The sequence below is a fragment of the Callorhinchus milii genome, unplaced genomic scaffold (assembly GCF_018977255.1).
Source record: "Callorhinchus milii isolate IMCB2004 unplaced genomic scaffold, IMCB_Cmil_1.0 Scaffold11, whole genome shotgun sequence".
NCBI lineage: Eukaryota > Metazoa > Chordata > Chondrichthyes > Chimaeriformes > Callorhinchidae > Callorhinchus > Callorhinchus milii.
In genome coordinates this window covers 10,746,877-10,764,362 of record NW_024704752.1, presented here as the reverse complement: position 1 = coordinate 10,764,362, position 17,486 = coordinate 10,746,877, and the positions used below count along the sequence as shown (strand labels likewise).

The 17,486-nt window shown below is 46.2% G+C and overlaps 1 protein-coding gene across 11 annotated transcripts in view; it reads left to right on the top strand.

Moving 5' to 3' along the window:
- kif1aa (kinesin family member 1Aa) overlaps window positions 1–9,374 on the top strand; it is a 96,157-nt gene extending 86,783 nt beyond the window's left edge. For all 11 annotated transcript variants that reach the window (XM_042338956.1, XM_042338965.1, XM_042338958.1 and 8 more), the window contains 9 exons: window positions 3,387–3,448; window positions 3,745–3,890; window positions 4,305–4,523; window positions 5,047–5,118; window positions 5,749–5,873; window positions 6,252–6,395; window positions 6,847–7,039; window positions 7,810–7,928; window positions 8,347–9,374. In XM_042338956.1, the coding sequence (XP_042194890.1) occupies window positions 3,387–3,448; window positions 3,745–3,890; window positions 4,305–4,523; window positions 5,047–5,118; window positions 5,749–5,873; window positions 6,252–6,395; window positions 6,847–7,039; window positions 7,810–7,928; window positions 8,347–8,389 (1,123 nt within the window). In that variant the 3' untranslated portion in view covers window positions 8,390–9,374. The remainder of the gene's footprint in view (window positions 1–3,386; window positions 3,449–3,744; window positions 3,891–4,304; window positions 4,524–5,046; window positions 5,119–5,748; window positions 5,874–6,251; window positions 6,396–6,846; window positions 7,040–7,809; window positions 7,929–8,346) is intronic.
- Window positions 9,375–17,486: the final 8,112 nt, after the last annotated feature.

Below are 17,486 nucleotides of genomic sequence, written 5' to 3'. Positions count from 1 at the left end.
TCAGATAGATTGTACTAAGTCAGGTCTCTGCTTGAGGCAGGGTGATGTAACTGTGGGTCTAGCTGCATGATGTATCTTTTCTTTTTTGTGATTAATCTAAATCCGCTAAATCATTGTTCTACTCCAAGACAATCTTGGAGGCTAAGAACAACCCCAGGCTCCTCTTCTCCATCACGAACCGACTCCTCCGCCCACCCTCTCATGCCTTACCCATCCTCACCTCAAATGCCAACTGCAAGGCGATGCTGAGCTTCCTCGAATCCAAAGACAAGGGAATCCGCTCAGTTGCCTCTGCCGCTGCAACTGCTACCCCCTGTCCATCTCCTCCTCCCACCCCAGCCCCTACCCAACCCTCCCTCCACACCTTTGAACTCGTCTCCCTCTCCTCTCCCATCACCACCAGAACCTGTATGAAACCCACCACCTGCTCCTTGGATCCCATTCCTATCCCCCTCTTACCTCCCAGCTCCACCTCCTTACCCCATCCCCACTCCACTCCTTATCTCCCAGCTCCACCTCCTTGCCCCACATATCACAGACATCATCAACCTGTCCCTCTCCTCTGGCTCTATTCCCATTCCCTTAAAAACTGCCACCATCACTCCCACCTTAAAAAAACCCTCCCTTGATGCGTCGCAGCTATCAAGCTACCGGCCCATCTCCAACCTCCCCTTCCTATCCAAGGTCCTGGAACGAGTTGTCGCCTCCCAGCTGCGCTCTTTCCTCTCCAACCATTCACTATTCGAACCCCTTCAATCGGGTTTCCGTGCTGCCCATAGCACAGAAACTGCCCTGGTCAAGGTCACCAATGACATCCTGACCATCTGTGACCAGGGCTCCCTCTGCCTCCTCATCCTCCTCGACCTATCGGCAGCATTCGATACGGTCGACCATGCTATCCTCCTCCACCGCTTGTCCTCCCATCCCACCTAAACCTTCAAGGCCCTGTCCTTGAGTGGTTTAGGTTGTACCTCTCCCACCGTCTTCACTTTGTCTCCACAAATGATTTTTCCTCCGGCCCCCGCACTGTCTCGTGCGGTGTCCCTCAAGGCTCTGTCCTCGGTCCCCTCCTCTTCACCCTCTATATGCTCCCCCTTGGTGACATCATCCGCAGACATGGGGTTAACTTCCACATGTATGCGGATGACACCCAACTCTACCTTTCCTCCTCTACCCTCAACTCCACGACCACCGATGTCCTGACAGCTGCCTGTCCGACATCGAGTCCTGGACGAGAGATAACTTTCTCCAGCTCAACGTGCGCAAAACTGAGGCCCTCCTGATTGGCTCACGTCAGCGCCTCCGCACCTCAGGCGCTGACAACATCAGCATCCAAGGCTGCACTCTCCACCTCTCAAAGCCAGTCAGGAACCTCGGGGTTCTGTTCGACCCTGAGCTGTCCTTTCTCCCTCATATCCGCGCCACAACTGGCACCGCCTTCCATCACCTCCGGAATGTCACCAGACTACGGCACTACCTCACCCCTCACGCTGCTGAAACACTGGTCCACGCCTTTATCACCTCAAGGCTGGACTATGGGAACTCTCTCCTCGCCGGCCTTCCCGCCACCTCCCTCCACAAGCTGCAGGTCATTCAGAACTCTGCAGCTCGTGTACTGTCCCGCACCAGACACCGTGACCACATCACTCCCACCCTCGCTCGCCTCCACTGGCTCCCCATCCCCCAGAGGATCGAATTCAAGATCCTCACCCTCACCTACAAGGCCATTCACGGCCTTGCTCCCTCCTACCTCTCCGACCTGCTATCCCCCTACCTACCTGCCCGTACCCTCCGTTCCTCTGGCTCCGGTCTGCTCCACATCCCCCGCCCCAACCGCCCTACCATCGGTGGCCGGGCCTTCAGCCTCTCAGCCCCTAGGCTCTGGAACTCTATCCCCCAGTGCCTTCGCCGCCTCCTCCCTTTCCTCCTTCAAGGCCGGTCTCAAGACCTTTCTCTTTGACCGTGCCTTCAGCTCCCCTCTCGACTCTCTACCCCCTCCTCGCTCCCTCCCTTCCCTCCCCTCACCCTGACCATATCCCCCCTGCTCGGGTCCTGACCCAACTGTACAGCGCCTTGGGACGTCCTCCCGACGTGAAAGGCACTCAATAAATGGAATTTTGTTCTTGTTGTTGTTGTACTCACTGACATTGTTAACCTCTCCCTGTCCTCTGGTACTGTTCCCACCCCTTTAAAAAACACTGTCATCATTCCTATCCTTAAAAAACCCTCCCTGGACCCTTCTCTATTCCCTATCTACCGCCCATCTCCAACCTCCCCTTCCTCTCTAAGGTCCTGGAACGAGTTGTTGATTCTCAGCTTCGCTCCTTCCTCTCCTGCCTCTCCCTTCTCGAACACCTCCAATTGGGCTTCCGTACCGCCCACAGCACAGAAACCACCCTGGTCAAAGTGACAAATGACATTCTGTCCATCTGCGACCAAGGCTCCCTCTGCCTCCTCGTCCTCCTTGACCTCTCTGCTGCTTTCGACACCGTCGACCACTCTATCCTCATCCCCCGCCTCTCCTCTCACCTCAACGGCACTGTCCTTGATTTGTTCAGATCGTACCTCTCACACTGCCTGCACTTCATCTCCTTCTCAGCTCAGGGGCTGACAGCATCACCATCCATGGTTGCACACTCCACCTTGCTTGTCCGGAACCTTGGGATCTTGTTTGACCCTTAACTATACTTTCTACCCCGCATCTGCGCCATGGCCCGCTCTGCCTTCCCCCACCTCCGCAACATCGCCCGGCTCCAACACTGTCTTACACTGCAAGCCGCCCAAACCCTCATACATGCCTTCATTACATCGAGGCTCGACTATGCAAATTCACTGCTTGTCGGCCTCCCCAACTCCTCCCTCAACAGGCTGCAGATCATCCAGAACTCTGCAACCCATGTCCTCTCCTGCACTAGGCTCCGTGACCCTATCACCCCAATCCTTGTCCAACTCCATTGGCTTCCCATCACACAGAGGATACAGTTCAAGATCCTGGTCCTGATCTTCAAAGTCCTCCACAGTCTTGCTTCCCCCTACCCCTCCGACCTCCTAACCCCCTACCACCCTATTCGCTCCTTCCACTCAGCGGGCTTCAGTCTGCTTCACGTCTCCCGCCTTCCTCGCACCACTAACGACGGGGAGGCCTTCCGCCACTCTGTACCCATCCCGCAGTCCCTCCATCTCGCCCCCTGCCTCCACACCATCAAGACCGACCTCAAGACCCTCCTCTTTGACCGTGCTTTCGATCTTCCTGCTTCCCCCTCCCCCTGTCCCCCACCCTGACCCTCAGCTCGGTTCCATAACTCTGTCTGTCCAGCATCTTGAGACATCCTCCTGACTTGAAAGGCGCTTTACAAATGTAATTTTGTTGTTGTTGTAATCTGCAGTAACCGAGTGACGGGTGTATACGAGCTGAGCCTCTGCCGAGTAGCGGATGCTGGAAGCCCAGGTAGTAAGACCTGCCCAACGCCATGATACCGTGCTCCCCCATATTGTGCTGCTCAATTTCCCATTGCCATACAGCCCATTGCCATGCTGCTTATTGCCACTCTGATATGCTCCCTATTACCACACTCCTCTCCTCAATGCCTTTCTGCCCCCGTCACACTGCCACGGTGGTCTGTGCTGCTATGACCCTGATCGTTTCCCCCATCTCTAATCAGTCTGCTGCTTTTCTGGATTGAACATAACTTTTACCTGTTGCTTGCACTTTGGAGGCAACATTGATCAACCATATGTTTTCAGGCATGCAGCGAAGACGCAGGAGGATCCTGGACACCTCTGTTGCGTACGTCCGTGGAGAGGAGAATCTGGCCGGCTGGCGACCTCGTAGTGACAGTCTCATTCTTGATCACCAGTGGGAGCTGGAGAAACTTAGTCTGTTGCAAGAGGTACAGTACAAGTCCCTGTAACCAGCCAGTGGTGGGAGGTTGGGGTGAAAATGCTTCAATGCAAGATTTCAAATAAAATCTTTTGGTATTGTAATTTTTGAAGAATTCTTCTGCTTTCCAAACATAACCAGTGGTCTTGAATGGTGAGGTCTCCTCTCTGAAGAGTATTCTGATGGGGAAACTCTTAGTCCAAACAGTGATCTGACCTAATGGGGTTACGTTCTTTAAAGGTAGTTCTGATGTGACGTGACATAACTTTAAATGAGGTCCTGATAGAGGGGTGTCCTATTGGAGGATATTCATTCACAGGGGCCACTGACGAATCAACTCGCCAGTTAAAAGGTACATTCCAATTATCAGACGCTTCTTTAACCATAACTATTTATCGGGGACCATTTGTTTGGCTGCCTGCAGGTAGAGAAGACCAGACATTACCTGCTGCTGCGCGAGAAGCTAGAGACCACCCAGAAGTCAGGATTTGATTCAGTTTCCTCATACAACAGCGAGGACTTCAGTGAATCCCAGAGCATCGGTTCAACCAACAGCCTTCACTCAATAGGAAGTGACACACAGATTCCAACCTCCAATACCACCACCACCACCACCGAACGCCAAAAAGAGTTGGCAGCCAAGGTACTGAGGGTGGGGTTTGGGATAGCATCTGAGATCTAAATTGATAATTAACCTTTTTTCCCCAAATGAGTCCAAGTGCAGTACGGTTTAGATGTCAAGCAATCCTCTTTCTCTGTTCTACTCAAATTTTATAACTTTAATTATATAATTATACGCACATATCCACGACAGTGCGTATCAAGCAGATTTGTAGGACTGAAGAACATCCAACAATAGCCTCGCCTCACAAAGTCTTTACCAATGTTTGTTTTAACCCGTGGCGCAATTTTTACCAGAAACATTCACAGAAATGGAAAGCACATTTGGAAGACACGCAAACTATGAGGTTTTCTTTCACAAGCACACCTCTTATTGACGAACCAACGAGGGGATGTGATGGGAGTACAAAATGCTGTGAATGTCCTTTTGAAGGCGGGCGGGGGAGAGAGGGCGACAGCAATCTGAGTACTCTGAAGGCAGAGAGTAAGGTGGTTCAACAATAAGAAAGCTAACACAAACTACCATGTGTTATTTTCTATTTCAGTGCCTCCGACTTCTGTCTCACACATTCAACAGGGAATACAGCCACGTCTGCATCAGTGCCAGCGAGAGCAAGGTACGTCTGAGAATCTCTCCTCTCCTGAAAAAAATAATCTTTTTCTCTTTCTTTCTGAAAATGTTTCTCTTCTTATCCGTCACATGAACCAGTGCAAATCCTCAATCCAGGTATCAATAACAACAATAACAAAATGACATTTGTAAAGCGCCTTTCGTGTCGGGAAGCCATCCCAAGGCGCTGAATCAATCATCAGAAGGAGTGGAGGGCTGGGAGGGTAGGGTTAGGAGGGTGACCGAAGTCGCGTTCAAAGAGGAGGGTCTTGAGACGGGACTTGAACGAGGCGGGGGTGTGGGGGGATGTGTTGAAGGGACTTGTTGTGGGATAGGATTCCAGTGGGTGGGGCAGAGAGGCTGAAGGTCCAACCACCAATTGTGGGGGATAGGACGGAGCCCACTAAGCGGAAGGAGTGGACAGGTCGGTATGGTGTATCACACTTCAGGATATGAATTGTGTTCAGTGTTTCAGTCGTACTGGAAACATTAAACTGATCATTCAAATGGTTTTGTTTTAAATTATTGCATTCAGGGTTTCTCTTTTCCTCTGATAAAATGATCTGGTGGGGGGTAGGGGAAGATAGCCAATTTTTGACACTTTTCACTTTTCTCCTATTTGTTCTGTTTTCTGCAGTTATCTGAGATGTCCGTCACCCTAACAAGAGATACGTCATTCTCTGCACTGAGCAACACCACACTGCCCCCTTCCTCCACCTGCCCCTCCCTAATGGAAGGCCAGTACATCGCCACAGAGCTGAGGTTAGGGATCACAGAAGCTTTGAAATACGCTTGTTAAAGTTTATGTATAACAGTTGTGACAACTTCAGTAACACATGTAGGCTAAGCAATTTATCACAAAGGTTAATTATTATTATTATTATTATTGACAGTAGAACCTGGAGTTCACAAGTAAATAAACCAGTGAGTGTTTCAGTGAGGTGTGTGGCTTGTATCAGAGTGTTACAGTCAGCATCAGTAGTGTGGCATGTATCAATATTACAGTGAAGAGTATGAGGTATAGCAGGGTGTTGTCACAGTATATCAGAGAGTGTTACATTATGTACAAATGTTAAATGATAACAATTTGACTGTTGCTTTGATTACAATACTATTTAATAATTGTGATTTTTATACCAGGACTCCAGAGGCCCAGTCTAGAGTTGTGACTCCAGATTCCGACTTAATGCAGGACGGAGAACTGAAGAAATCTCCAGTACAGGCAAAGCCCGAGAAGGGAATCACTAGAGCATTTGTAGCTGACATCCAGGAGATCAGAGTGAGGTACACTACAATACAATTTATATTTATACAGCATCCTTCACATCGGGTGGATGTCCCAAAGTGTTGGATGGGTACAAACTGGTCTGTATTTTAAAGACTATTGAAGAATTATGTAGCATCAACTGTGCCAAATGTCCCTTCATTAGCTGGGCCTATCTTGCGTTCAGATGGTTACTGGCTGTTGTCAATGGTGCTCAATAGCTATTGACCAGGATATACTTGTGGTGACTGGCTGTGTGGTGTTTGACTCCCAGTGGGTATGTATCATCCCCCTATTGGTTGCACTCGCTCACCATTTGAGATCAGTTACTCACTGTGGGAAGAATCACCAGCCTATTATGTTATATCTGTAGCAGTTGTTTCATGAAAGGGAACAGACTCCCTTTGTGGATATATGTTCCTGGCTAAATGACCAGAAGAAATTCACTCTGAATCATCTTATATCTTCCAGTGCAATTGTTTCAAAAAAGGGATACCTGCACTTTCTGGAGCCCCAGACGAGTGGCTGGGTCAAACGCTTTGTGGCTGTACGACGCCCTTATGTTTACATATACAACACTGACAAGGACACAGTGGAACGAGCGATCCTTAACCTGTCATCCGCACAGGTGGAATACAGTGAGGACCAGCAGGCCATGCTGAAGGTACGCACACTTTTTTACTGTTGCCTCCAGTATTCCTAGGGAATTCATGGCACTTCTTCTAATAAAAGTGACTATTTTCAAAGCCAAGCTTTGCCAACAACAACAACTTGCACTTATGTAGCACCCTCCACACAGGGTAGTGTCTCAGAACAGCAACAACCAGAAACAAGACCTTTTATTCTTAAAGTAATTGATACGTTGTCAACTATGCGATTATGATGAGACAGAAATTTCTTAGGACGTAAAAGAATACTCACCATTGACAATGAGTGAGAAGGACACCCTCACACTGAATGTGGTATGTGGTAAATACACTGAAAATACAGTGTGTTTACCACATACAGCTATATAATACATACACTGTATTTTCATAAGGAAATGTATGCATTGTACAGTGAGATCCATCTCCAATTGATATCTCTTATACTTTTCAGGTACCCACGAACATGATGCCTTTTACCATTAACAATTAAATAATTTTCTATTCACGGCAATAAGGGGAAAATTATACATTTGGAACATCTGTATTGAGTGGGAATAAGTATGGAGTGGTGGGAATTCAGACCTGTAAATTAATTTGGAATTAAAGCTTTCCAGTGAAAAAGCAGTCAACTGAACCTGAATAAGAGCATGTAATGCTGTACTTGGATCTGATTGATGTTGGAATTGGGTGGGGGTGGGGAGAGGAGTAATTAATAGTTGCTGTATTTATGAAGTGGTTCATCCTTGGAAGTGGATTTAACTCTTTTTTCACTTGAATCTTTCTGCAGACTCCAAATACGTTTGCCGTATGCACAGAGCATCGCGGGATCCTCCTGCAGGCCTCCAATGATAAGGAAATGCAGGACTGGCTGTATGCATTCAACCCCCTCCTCGCTGGCTCAATCAGGTATGTGCTGTGCCAATGTCAGTGTATGGAGCGTATTGTAGAGTTGGGAATTCAAGTACAAAATCAGTTGCTCCTTTCTCATTTTAAGACTCTACCAGTTCTAAAATGCAAACCATCCCGACTTCATCTCTGATTTTCCCAAATCCTATGAGAAATGTTCCAGTAACACCTGGATTTCCACCATGATTAGAACCATGCTGGGATTAGCTGTTTGAATGGTGCACGGAAGGGTCTGGACTACATCAGAAAGTGATGGGGGAGGGGTGGGGGAGGTGTTCAGAGTGTATCAGAGCATTACATTAGGGGTGTAGAGTACACTAGTGTTACAGTGATATACAGAGTATATCAGACTGTTACAGTGAGAAAATGCTTTGACATTTGTGGTGTTTCCTGATGGCATTACATCCCTGTGTTTCAGATCAAAGCTGTCCAGGAGGAGGAATACCCAGATAAAGATCTGAGGGGGAGCCTGAGATTGCCTCGAATTCTAACTCTGCTCTTAACCTGGTGACATTAAACAGGACTCGTGTACATACTCAACCTTTCAAGCATTTGACGTGAAAACCCATCTAACATGCCTGCTCTACGTGTAGTAATTTATTGAGGAACAAAAAAAAATTATAGTTGTGTGAAAGCAAGCCGTGTCGCCTTGCGCTGGAAGCGCCGTGTTACATGTGCGTGTGATGCTCCGTATGTCTTCAACAAACAGTTAGGTATCAGTAATGACAGAGTTCTGTAGTGTGGACACTTGACACTGTTTCTGCTCTTGCATTAGTGGCGAGGGGTCAGGAGGATGACGGACGGCGGGGATGGGGGCGGTGAGGAGGCAAGGTGGATTGAAAGGCCTGGCCGCTCCAAACAGTAATGCTCCCAACAGGAAGAGGCTGAATGCGATTTGGTTGTGTGACTGAGACAAAAGCAGTCCCTGATTTGGTTTTCTCAAGCCTTTGGGATTTGTAGGCATTCCGGGAATGGAAGTAAGGTAGATGGATAGAGTCTAGTGTAAAATGAGACAAGCTTTCGCACGATTTGACAGGTTACCACTGGACTTGTCTTTTTGAGTTAGACTGGTACTGTTATCAACGATGGCCCCGATCAAGCACCCCCCCCATCTCCCCCACCCCCGATTCCTTGCCACATTCTGCACCATTCAATGCAGGCGGTTTCCTCCCACCTCCCCAAAGTGGTCTGAATGGTTTCAGTTTGTGTCCCGGAACAGCTTATCGCTCTGTATTTTGGAGAAGAGTGAAAGAGTAAAGGAGAAGTCAAAACACTGGAAAGGTAGAAGAGAGGAGTGGGGAAGAAAGAAATATAAAGCGATGTTGGACAAATTGATGAATGTTATATATATATTTATTCGATGTTCAGCTAATAAACACTAACTGCATAATTTTTTTTAGTAAGAATTGTCCCTCTGATTAAAGAAGGTTGGACAATATTATTCCCACCTCCATATACACACACTGGGACCTGCAACCCAGTCACTCTGTTATATTAAGTGATATATTGGATTTTACTGCATCAGTGCAGCTTCAGTAATAACTAAGCTTTGAAACATCATCCAGTGCCCATTGGATGCCAGCATGTGTGGCACTGTGTATACTGAATTAGTTAGCTGATCTGGCAGGCGGGAACCAATTCTTAATTTTATCTTTAACTAAAAGTGCAAAGGTTTGAACATCTTGAAGGAGTGAGGCCATTCATTCCCAGCCTGTTAGCAGTAACTTGTTGACCACTGGCACTTCTTTCAATTGTGTACTAATCTAGACAGGATCACAAGGAATGATCAACCAGTTCAGTTCTCTTACTGGTTATATGTTCTTCTGCTCTTCAAGAACAGGGTTGCTAATTTTCTGTCTTTCGCATCCCTTTCACTCTAACAGGCCATGTTGTTTATGGCAGGGAAAGGCAGTGGAGACATAACGTGAAAGAGAACTGTGTGATTTATTTATGTACTGGATGGCGATCACTGATGTACTTGTTTCTTTGTTACGAGGGAGTTAAGTATATTCACAGATTGGTACTGAGGAGGTTTCAGTGACAGAGGTCAGGGCTCTTGTTCATGACTAATTTTTCTATTATAAAAATCCACGCTCATGGACTGATGGAGAACGCAGTATTTCTCACTAAGATCTGTAAATTTTCTGAGATCCGAAGAATCATCTGTCTTGTGTTTATCAGATAATTCCAAACTGCACTGTTGTTTATTGTTACCAAAAAGGACTAGTAATGAGCACGTGTTCAATTGCATAATAGTTAAAAGGCAAATCTGAATCTACTTACAATATAAGTCACATTGGTGTGTAAGCAAGGCTAGAATTGCACCTGATTTGCACTTCAAACATTGGATTTCATGGTAAACAGCAAATCAGAAGGTAAATGATCAAACGTTAACTCAAACTTAGAGCATCAAGGTCTTAATCTGTGTCCTTGCAAAGTTTGAGATAAGACAGCGCCTTATCACAGCATCTGGTACTGAGGAAAGCACTAACCATTCACAGCAAACCTTAATTTGCACATTGGTGTGTGTAATGTACGATTCTTCTGCACTTTCTCTGTGTTGTCTGTAATTGAGTATTTGTCACTAGGCCGATGCTCTTTGTGTTCTATGCACTATGAGGCTTTCTGACCTGCACTGAGTGTATTCAGACAGTTGTGTGTCACAGAAGTCCCTGTACCTACACCCCTTAGACCTTTTTGCGTTGGAAGCATGTTCCCTGGCACACTGTGCAGGCTGATTAGGCTTTGTTACTGTATAGAAGTTCCATTTGTAGAGAATTTCAAGGAAACAGAGTCTTGACTCGTGTGTAACTGGCATTCCGGACTATGCACCCATCCCATGGCACTGAGAATGTTTGCACCCATCCCATGGCACTGAGCATCCCTCTACTATCAGACTGAGCAAACAAAACTTTTCTTCAAAACATACATCAATTGGGGAATTCTCTTCTACAAAAAATTAATTATTAATTGAAAGCAAAGAAACAAAAGGAGTTTGTATGACTTGTTTCACTATTCTTAAATACTCAGCAGCACAACCACTCAAGAAGACATAATACACAAGGCGAGCTATAGTTTTCTCGGGTGATCATTCTCCCCACAACTTTACATTAGTGTGACTGATGTTATGAGTTTCCTTTATGTGTTGCAGGCTGCACATAATCACAGAGAGATGAGCAGCAATGCTGATTTGCACTCACAGTGGAAAGGCAGTGACTCTGGGAAGTAAAGTAGTCTCTTGGAGTGTTCATTATACACTTCTACATTACAAGACATGTAAGTTGCAGTAACCCACACAACCATCTACTAATAATCAGATCTACACTTCATTACACTTCAGGTATACAGGAGGCTATCATCTCACAGCTGCAGTATCAATGGGTTCCTGATAATATCAACAACTTTTAAATTTAGACAAAGCTCTCAGGTCTTACTCTGTAGATTAGGTTACGTAGGAACATGGGGTAATGATGTTTAACCCTGGAAATTATGGTGTGCTGGAGCAGAAGTGAGATAATTGTGTTAGTAAAGTGCAACGTTTAAGGACGTTTTGAGATAAGTAGCAGATGTCCTTGACCGGCCAGTCTTTGGACGATGCTATGTCTGATGAGGGACACAGTGAAATATATCATAGAATGTTCCTAATCTCTGTGGAATATAGTGCACTTAGCAGAGGTGTGTGCCTTAGGCCAGCCAACCTAAAGAGCCCACCTACCTGAGTAAAGTAGGCTTGTGAAGGGGAGAAGGTAGATGAAGAGGAGCCCTTCAGCTTCAATGATGAGACAGAGACATGATTCCAGAAAAATAGTTCTCACTTCTGCTAAATTTTGAGCAGAGACACTGTGCACCAGAGTAGAAAGTCAATGTTTTAACAGAGAAAGAGTCCATTCCAAGGTCTTTTGCTTAAATCAGAACTTCACAATAAATGTAGTATGATACATCAGTTAAGTTAACACTAACAGTATATTTAGTAATTTAGAAATTGCATGAAATTTTTATGCAGTCCCATTAAAAATGTCCATAGTCACAGATTGTTAGTCAGTCAGTTGGAGAGCCATATTGCATTGATACTGAGCAAATGTAGTTTGTAACTAAACACTGCATGCAATTTATAGATAGATGATATTTAGTCAAGAACCCACAAACTAGATTCTGGAGGGACAGCTATAATATCAAGACTTAGAGTGTCTGCAGGACAGACTGAATCAGTTGGTGTAGGGTAAATGGTGAACTTATTTCAGTACAAAATTACTAACTCTTTAAAATCCAACATTTCCCATCTAATGCCTTATTCAACTATCAACTCTTTGTCATGCACACTGCAGGTTTTATTAATCAATCTTTTAAACCATGTGGTTCCACATTAGGTTCAGAGCTGCTTTTGCTATGTATATGTCTGCGTGATTATATTGTTTCATAAAGAGAAAAAAGACAGCATGCTTTAAATAGTTTTCCTACATCCCTGACTGACTGGAAATGTTATTTCACATACATTTCATTCAGCGGCAGGAGATACCAAATCCTTATCAGTGAACAATTTACTGACGCTCACTTAATATTCAATGAATCATTGGGCAATTGACCAAACAAGCATGTAGTTGTTACAGTAAGTAGGCTTGGCTCAGTTATAGATTGGTTATTACAGCTCCCACTTAAAAGTGGATCAGTTCTAGTTACAATTTGCTGTGGATAAATTGAATGTAGAGTTAAGCAAAGGAGTGTAACATACTGAGGAGTATAGCTATTCTTGCCATGGTTTTCTCCTAGGGGTTCTGATGTTTGTTGGTTTGAGCTGGAACAGAGAACCTAAAGCTGATTAAAAGAATTTGCCTGCACATTGTGCTTTATTCACAGCTCACTCCTTTATTCCACTATAAACATTGTTTCAACATTCATCAACACCAGATATTACCTCGCCTTGACCGGTCTTCAAACTGGATCAGTGGCTTGAAACTGGTGGGTGTTAATTGAGGCAATAAATACGAACGGCTTCTCCTTTAAGTATAATAATTAAATGGTTGGGGAGAAATTCCATCTGGGTCCACACTTACATTCTTTTCTTAACATTTCAGAGCATGTAGAATTTGACATTCTTGAATGGAGCCTTAATTTGGAAGTAGTTCCGCCCCAGGCTGACTTACTATATCTTTATTTTTATCCCATACGTTCAGCCACATTAGAAAGTGAAAGATTTTTGCATCAGTGTGAGAGAACACACACATAAGGTGAGGCACAACAGGATGGTGCTACACGCAAAAAGAAAAGTGATAGATGCGCAAAGAAAGTGTAAGAACACAAAGAGGCACACAAGGGAACTCAGATATGCATCTGAAGAGAAAACGAGATGTACATAAAGAAACAGAGAGGCTGAGAAAGAAAGACCCACACAGAGCAAGAGAAGTAGAGGCATTTCCACATTATTCAGGAAAGTATGCCAAAACTGCAACGATGTGAGAAAGAGATAAAAATAACTGGCATTGCCATCAGCATAACTGATATCTTTCCCCAGTGTGCTCGAGTCAAACAGAAGCTTAGCCTGCCCTCCGCGCCCACCCCCCCTCACCACCACCCCTCTCAAACCCTACCGAAAATCAGTTTCATATACATTCGGAAACTCAGATGTGCCCAAACGTTCAGAGAGATGTTAATTACCAGATAGAATTTTTTTTTAATTTCTGTGCTTCCATCGCCAGTTAGTCAATGCCTATTCTTCCCACATTGCCTCAGCTTTGTAAATTCCGAAGACCTCCTCTGGCTTTGTATATAAAGTGACGGCTGTGAACGCTCTCACAGTGTATATTATACATTTATGTGCCATCTCTAATGGTCAGTAGTCTCTTGAAGTGTGAACCATGAGTGTTGGAGTCTTCAGTTGTTTGTGAACCCTTTTAACGCATTGTCAAAGAAATAAACGTGGCATTTATGCAGTGCTGGACCGAGCGAGTTGGTGGAGTTTGTGCCTCCCGTTGTATTATGCGCGTGGGTATCAGTACACCATGTCGTACAGTATCACCACAGAGTGTTGTACAATATTTACCCAAGCATCACGATACACATAGGAGTGTCACTACACAGTACAAAGATGACATGTCACATAACACATGCATGTAAGATCCACATGAACAAAGGAGAACAATGCAGGATGTGAGAGTATCACAACAGTCACGTTACAACAACGACATCTTGTATTTATTTAGCACCCCTCAAGCAGGGTAACATCCCCGAACGATTAATAGTATGCACAGGAACAATTTACCATATATGCATGTATCACAATGTGCACAAGACTGTATGGCAGTTATACAGGTGCATTGTAAATGGTGTACAAACAAGACGTTGAAGATCCCATGCCTCTTTTTGAAAAGATAAGGGATTATCTCCCGTTGTCCAAGCCAACAATCCCCCAAATAAAATTGGTCATTGACTTCATGACTGTTTGCGCACCATTGCTGTGCACCAATTGGTTGCCACGCTCACCTACAAGATATACAGTCACTACACTTTATATCATAATGTTTTGGTGACGTAATAAAGAGCTATAAAAAATGTAAATGCTATTATTACTATTCAAGACATAAGGGGGATTATTCTCTTCCTGTCTGGCCACAAATATCAAAACCATAAAATGAGCATAGTACAATGTATACAGGAGTAGCCTGTAGTATTTAGAGGGATAATGTACAATTAAAAGCTAAATCTTCTATGTATCAGAAAGGAATTCAATTAATAGGTTCAACATTTTAGAATCTTAATTTGTAGCACAGCACCAAAAGCACTTTCAAATAAGTCAGAAAGAGTTTCTCCCAGTGTCCAGGCCAACAAATTCCCCAATAAAACTTGGACACTCATTTCATGGCTGTTTGCAGAACATTCTTGTGTGCAACTGGCTACCTCATTTTGCCCACAAAATATACAGTCAAGCCACTTTACAGTATATCCTGTGAAGTGCTTTGAGATGTCTCAACGATGTGATAAGGCACTATATCAAATGAAAGGATTATTATTATTATAAAGATAATAACCAATGTAAATAACCGTGAGCACTTTCAAGAGAGAACCACTTGCCTCCCTAGGTAGGAGTATGGAGGAGTAATGCACCCAATCACAGTGTGTCACTGTATAGTATAAACAGTGGTTATACCTAATGTTGCGCACAAATGCATTGCATAGCACCATTGCACCATTATTATCATCGTGATATTATACCTCAAATGACTAATGCTGGACGAGCAAAAATCTTGACTTTCTTGACTTGCACTTAATAAGCTGACCTACAAAAGTAGGCTGAAGATGGATTTTCCAAGAACAAATATAATAGCTTTGACGATGCATGGAAGCAATTACCTAATGTTGGTTTGCGAACACACTTTCTTATATCCAACTGATACAGCGCATATAAATTTACATTTACGTAGTGCATTTCAGGCTGGAAGGATGTCCCAAGGTGCTTAACAACAACAACAAGATTTCATTTCATTTATATTTCATTCATTGCTTAACAAGACTAGCTTGGCACCCAAGTTGGGTGTGGGAGCTGAGAAGGTTGAAGGAGGGGAAAGATGACTAAAAGCGCAGTCAAAGTTGTGGATCTTGACACAGACCTTGAACGAGTGAACGAGTTGAGCACAGTTGAAGGGACTCGGGGATGGAGTTCCAGAGAATGGGGTAGAAAGGCTGAAAGCTTGCCTGCCAATGGTGGGGCAGATAGGGTGGGGGATATGAAGCAGGCCAGTGCCTGCTGACTGAAGGGACGCAGCCGAGTCAGTTGGGAGTCACTATTCAATGAGTTTCAGTGTTGTTGTATTTCTGGTTGTGGGATAGTGTCAATGCAAGAACACACTTGATGTGCATCTATGTTGTCCACAATACGATTTGGGAAGAATTCCTGGAACTGGTTATCACTCCAGCAAGAGCTCAATCACCTATCCAATCACTAACATCTCACTATTGAGTTTGGGCGAAGCTACGAGGACTGCCTCGGAGTCAGGCTGCTGTCATAATCACACACCTGGAGGGAGAGCAGGAGGTAACTGTATTTGCTGTTGTGAATTGGTTAGTGATGATGAGAGAAAAAATCTTAATGCTCTAGAATGGAAGATCCACAAGCTCTGTAACTCGGGCCGAGAGGGAAATCTCGCCATCTGAGTGAAACAGGACGACGCTGGGGCCCAGGGATATCCCTCGTCTCACTGTATCCTACCATCCGGGGAAAACCCCGCTATCCCAGTGTAACCGAGGGATACTTGGCTCCAGGGGAAAGCCCACTATCTCACCGTAATCAGGCAGTTCGGGGGAAACGTTGGTGTTTCATTGTACCATAAGAACATAAAAATTTGCTAGGCCAAAGAAGTCCATCCAGTTCGCCTTCCACCATCCTGTCAGTCACACGCACATGTCATGTCCCAAACTATACACTGTATCCCAAGGTATTAATTCCCAACAGGAATCTTATCAGCTTCCACCATCGTCCTTGGAAGCCTGTTCCGTATATTTACTACTCTCTCACCGAAATAGTGTTTCCTGCTAAAAAGATTTGTACTGAATTTGGCCCCCCTTCAATCGCAAGAGGGCAGCACTGGAAACCCTGGTATCTCACAGTAACCGGGTCCGTCCATCCCGCGAAGCGCTTCGAGATGTCTCGAAGACGTGATGAGGCTCTGCGACCAAACGCGAGGGCTATGATTATTATTGTCATTATCATTAATGGTCCCCTGGATCGCGCTCTGAATTTGCTCCCCATCCATCGCAAGAGGCGGCGCTGGAAACCCTGGGGTCGCGCGGGGGGGGGGGGGTAGTGGGTGGTGGGTGTTGGGGGGGTAGTGGGTGGTGGTGGGGGGGTAGTGGGTGTTGGTGGGGGGTAGTGGGTGGTGGGTGTTGGTGGGGGTAGTGGGTGGTGGGTGTTGGGGGGGTAGTGGGTGTTGGGGGGGTGGGTGGTGGTGGTGGGGGTAGTGGGTGTTGGGGGGGGTGGGTGGTGGTCGTGGGGGGGTAGTGGGTGTTGGGGGGTAGTGGGTGGTGGTGGGGGGGGTAATGGGTGTTGGGTGTTGGGGGGGTAGTGGGTGGTGGGTGTTGGTGGGGGGTAGTGGGTGGTGGGTGTTGGGGGGGTGTGGTGTTGGGGGGTAGTGGGTGGTGGGTGTTGGGGGGGTAGTGGGTGGTGGGGGGGGGGTAGTGGGTGGGGGTGGGGGGGTAGTGGGTGGTGGGGGGGGGGGGGTAGTGGGTGGTGGTGGGGTGGGGGGGGTAGTGGGTGGGGGTGTTGGGGGGGTAGTGGGTGGTTGGGGGGGTAGTGGGTGGTGGGGGGGGGGGGGTAGTGGGTGGTAGTGGGTGGTGGTGGGTGTGGGGGGTTAGTGGTGGTGGTGGGGGGGTGTTGGGGGGGTAGTGGGTGTTGGGGGGGGTAGTGGGTGGTGGTGGGGGGGGTAGTGGGTGTTGTTGGGGGGTGTGGGGGTGATGGAGGGGGTATCCGGGCGGCGGGCGCTAGGACCCGGGGCTGAGAGTGGGAGTGGGTGGAGCCGGCGCGAGGCCGCACTGGGAGCCTCGGTGTTTCCTGCCGGCGGCGGCGGGGGA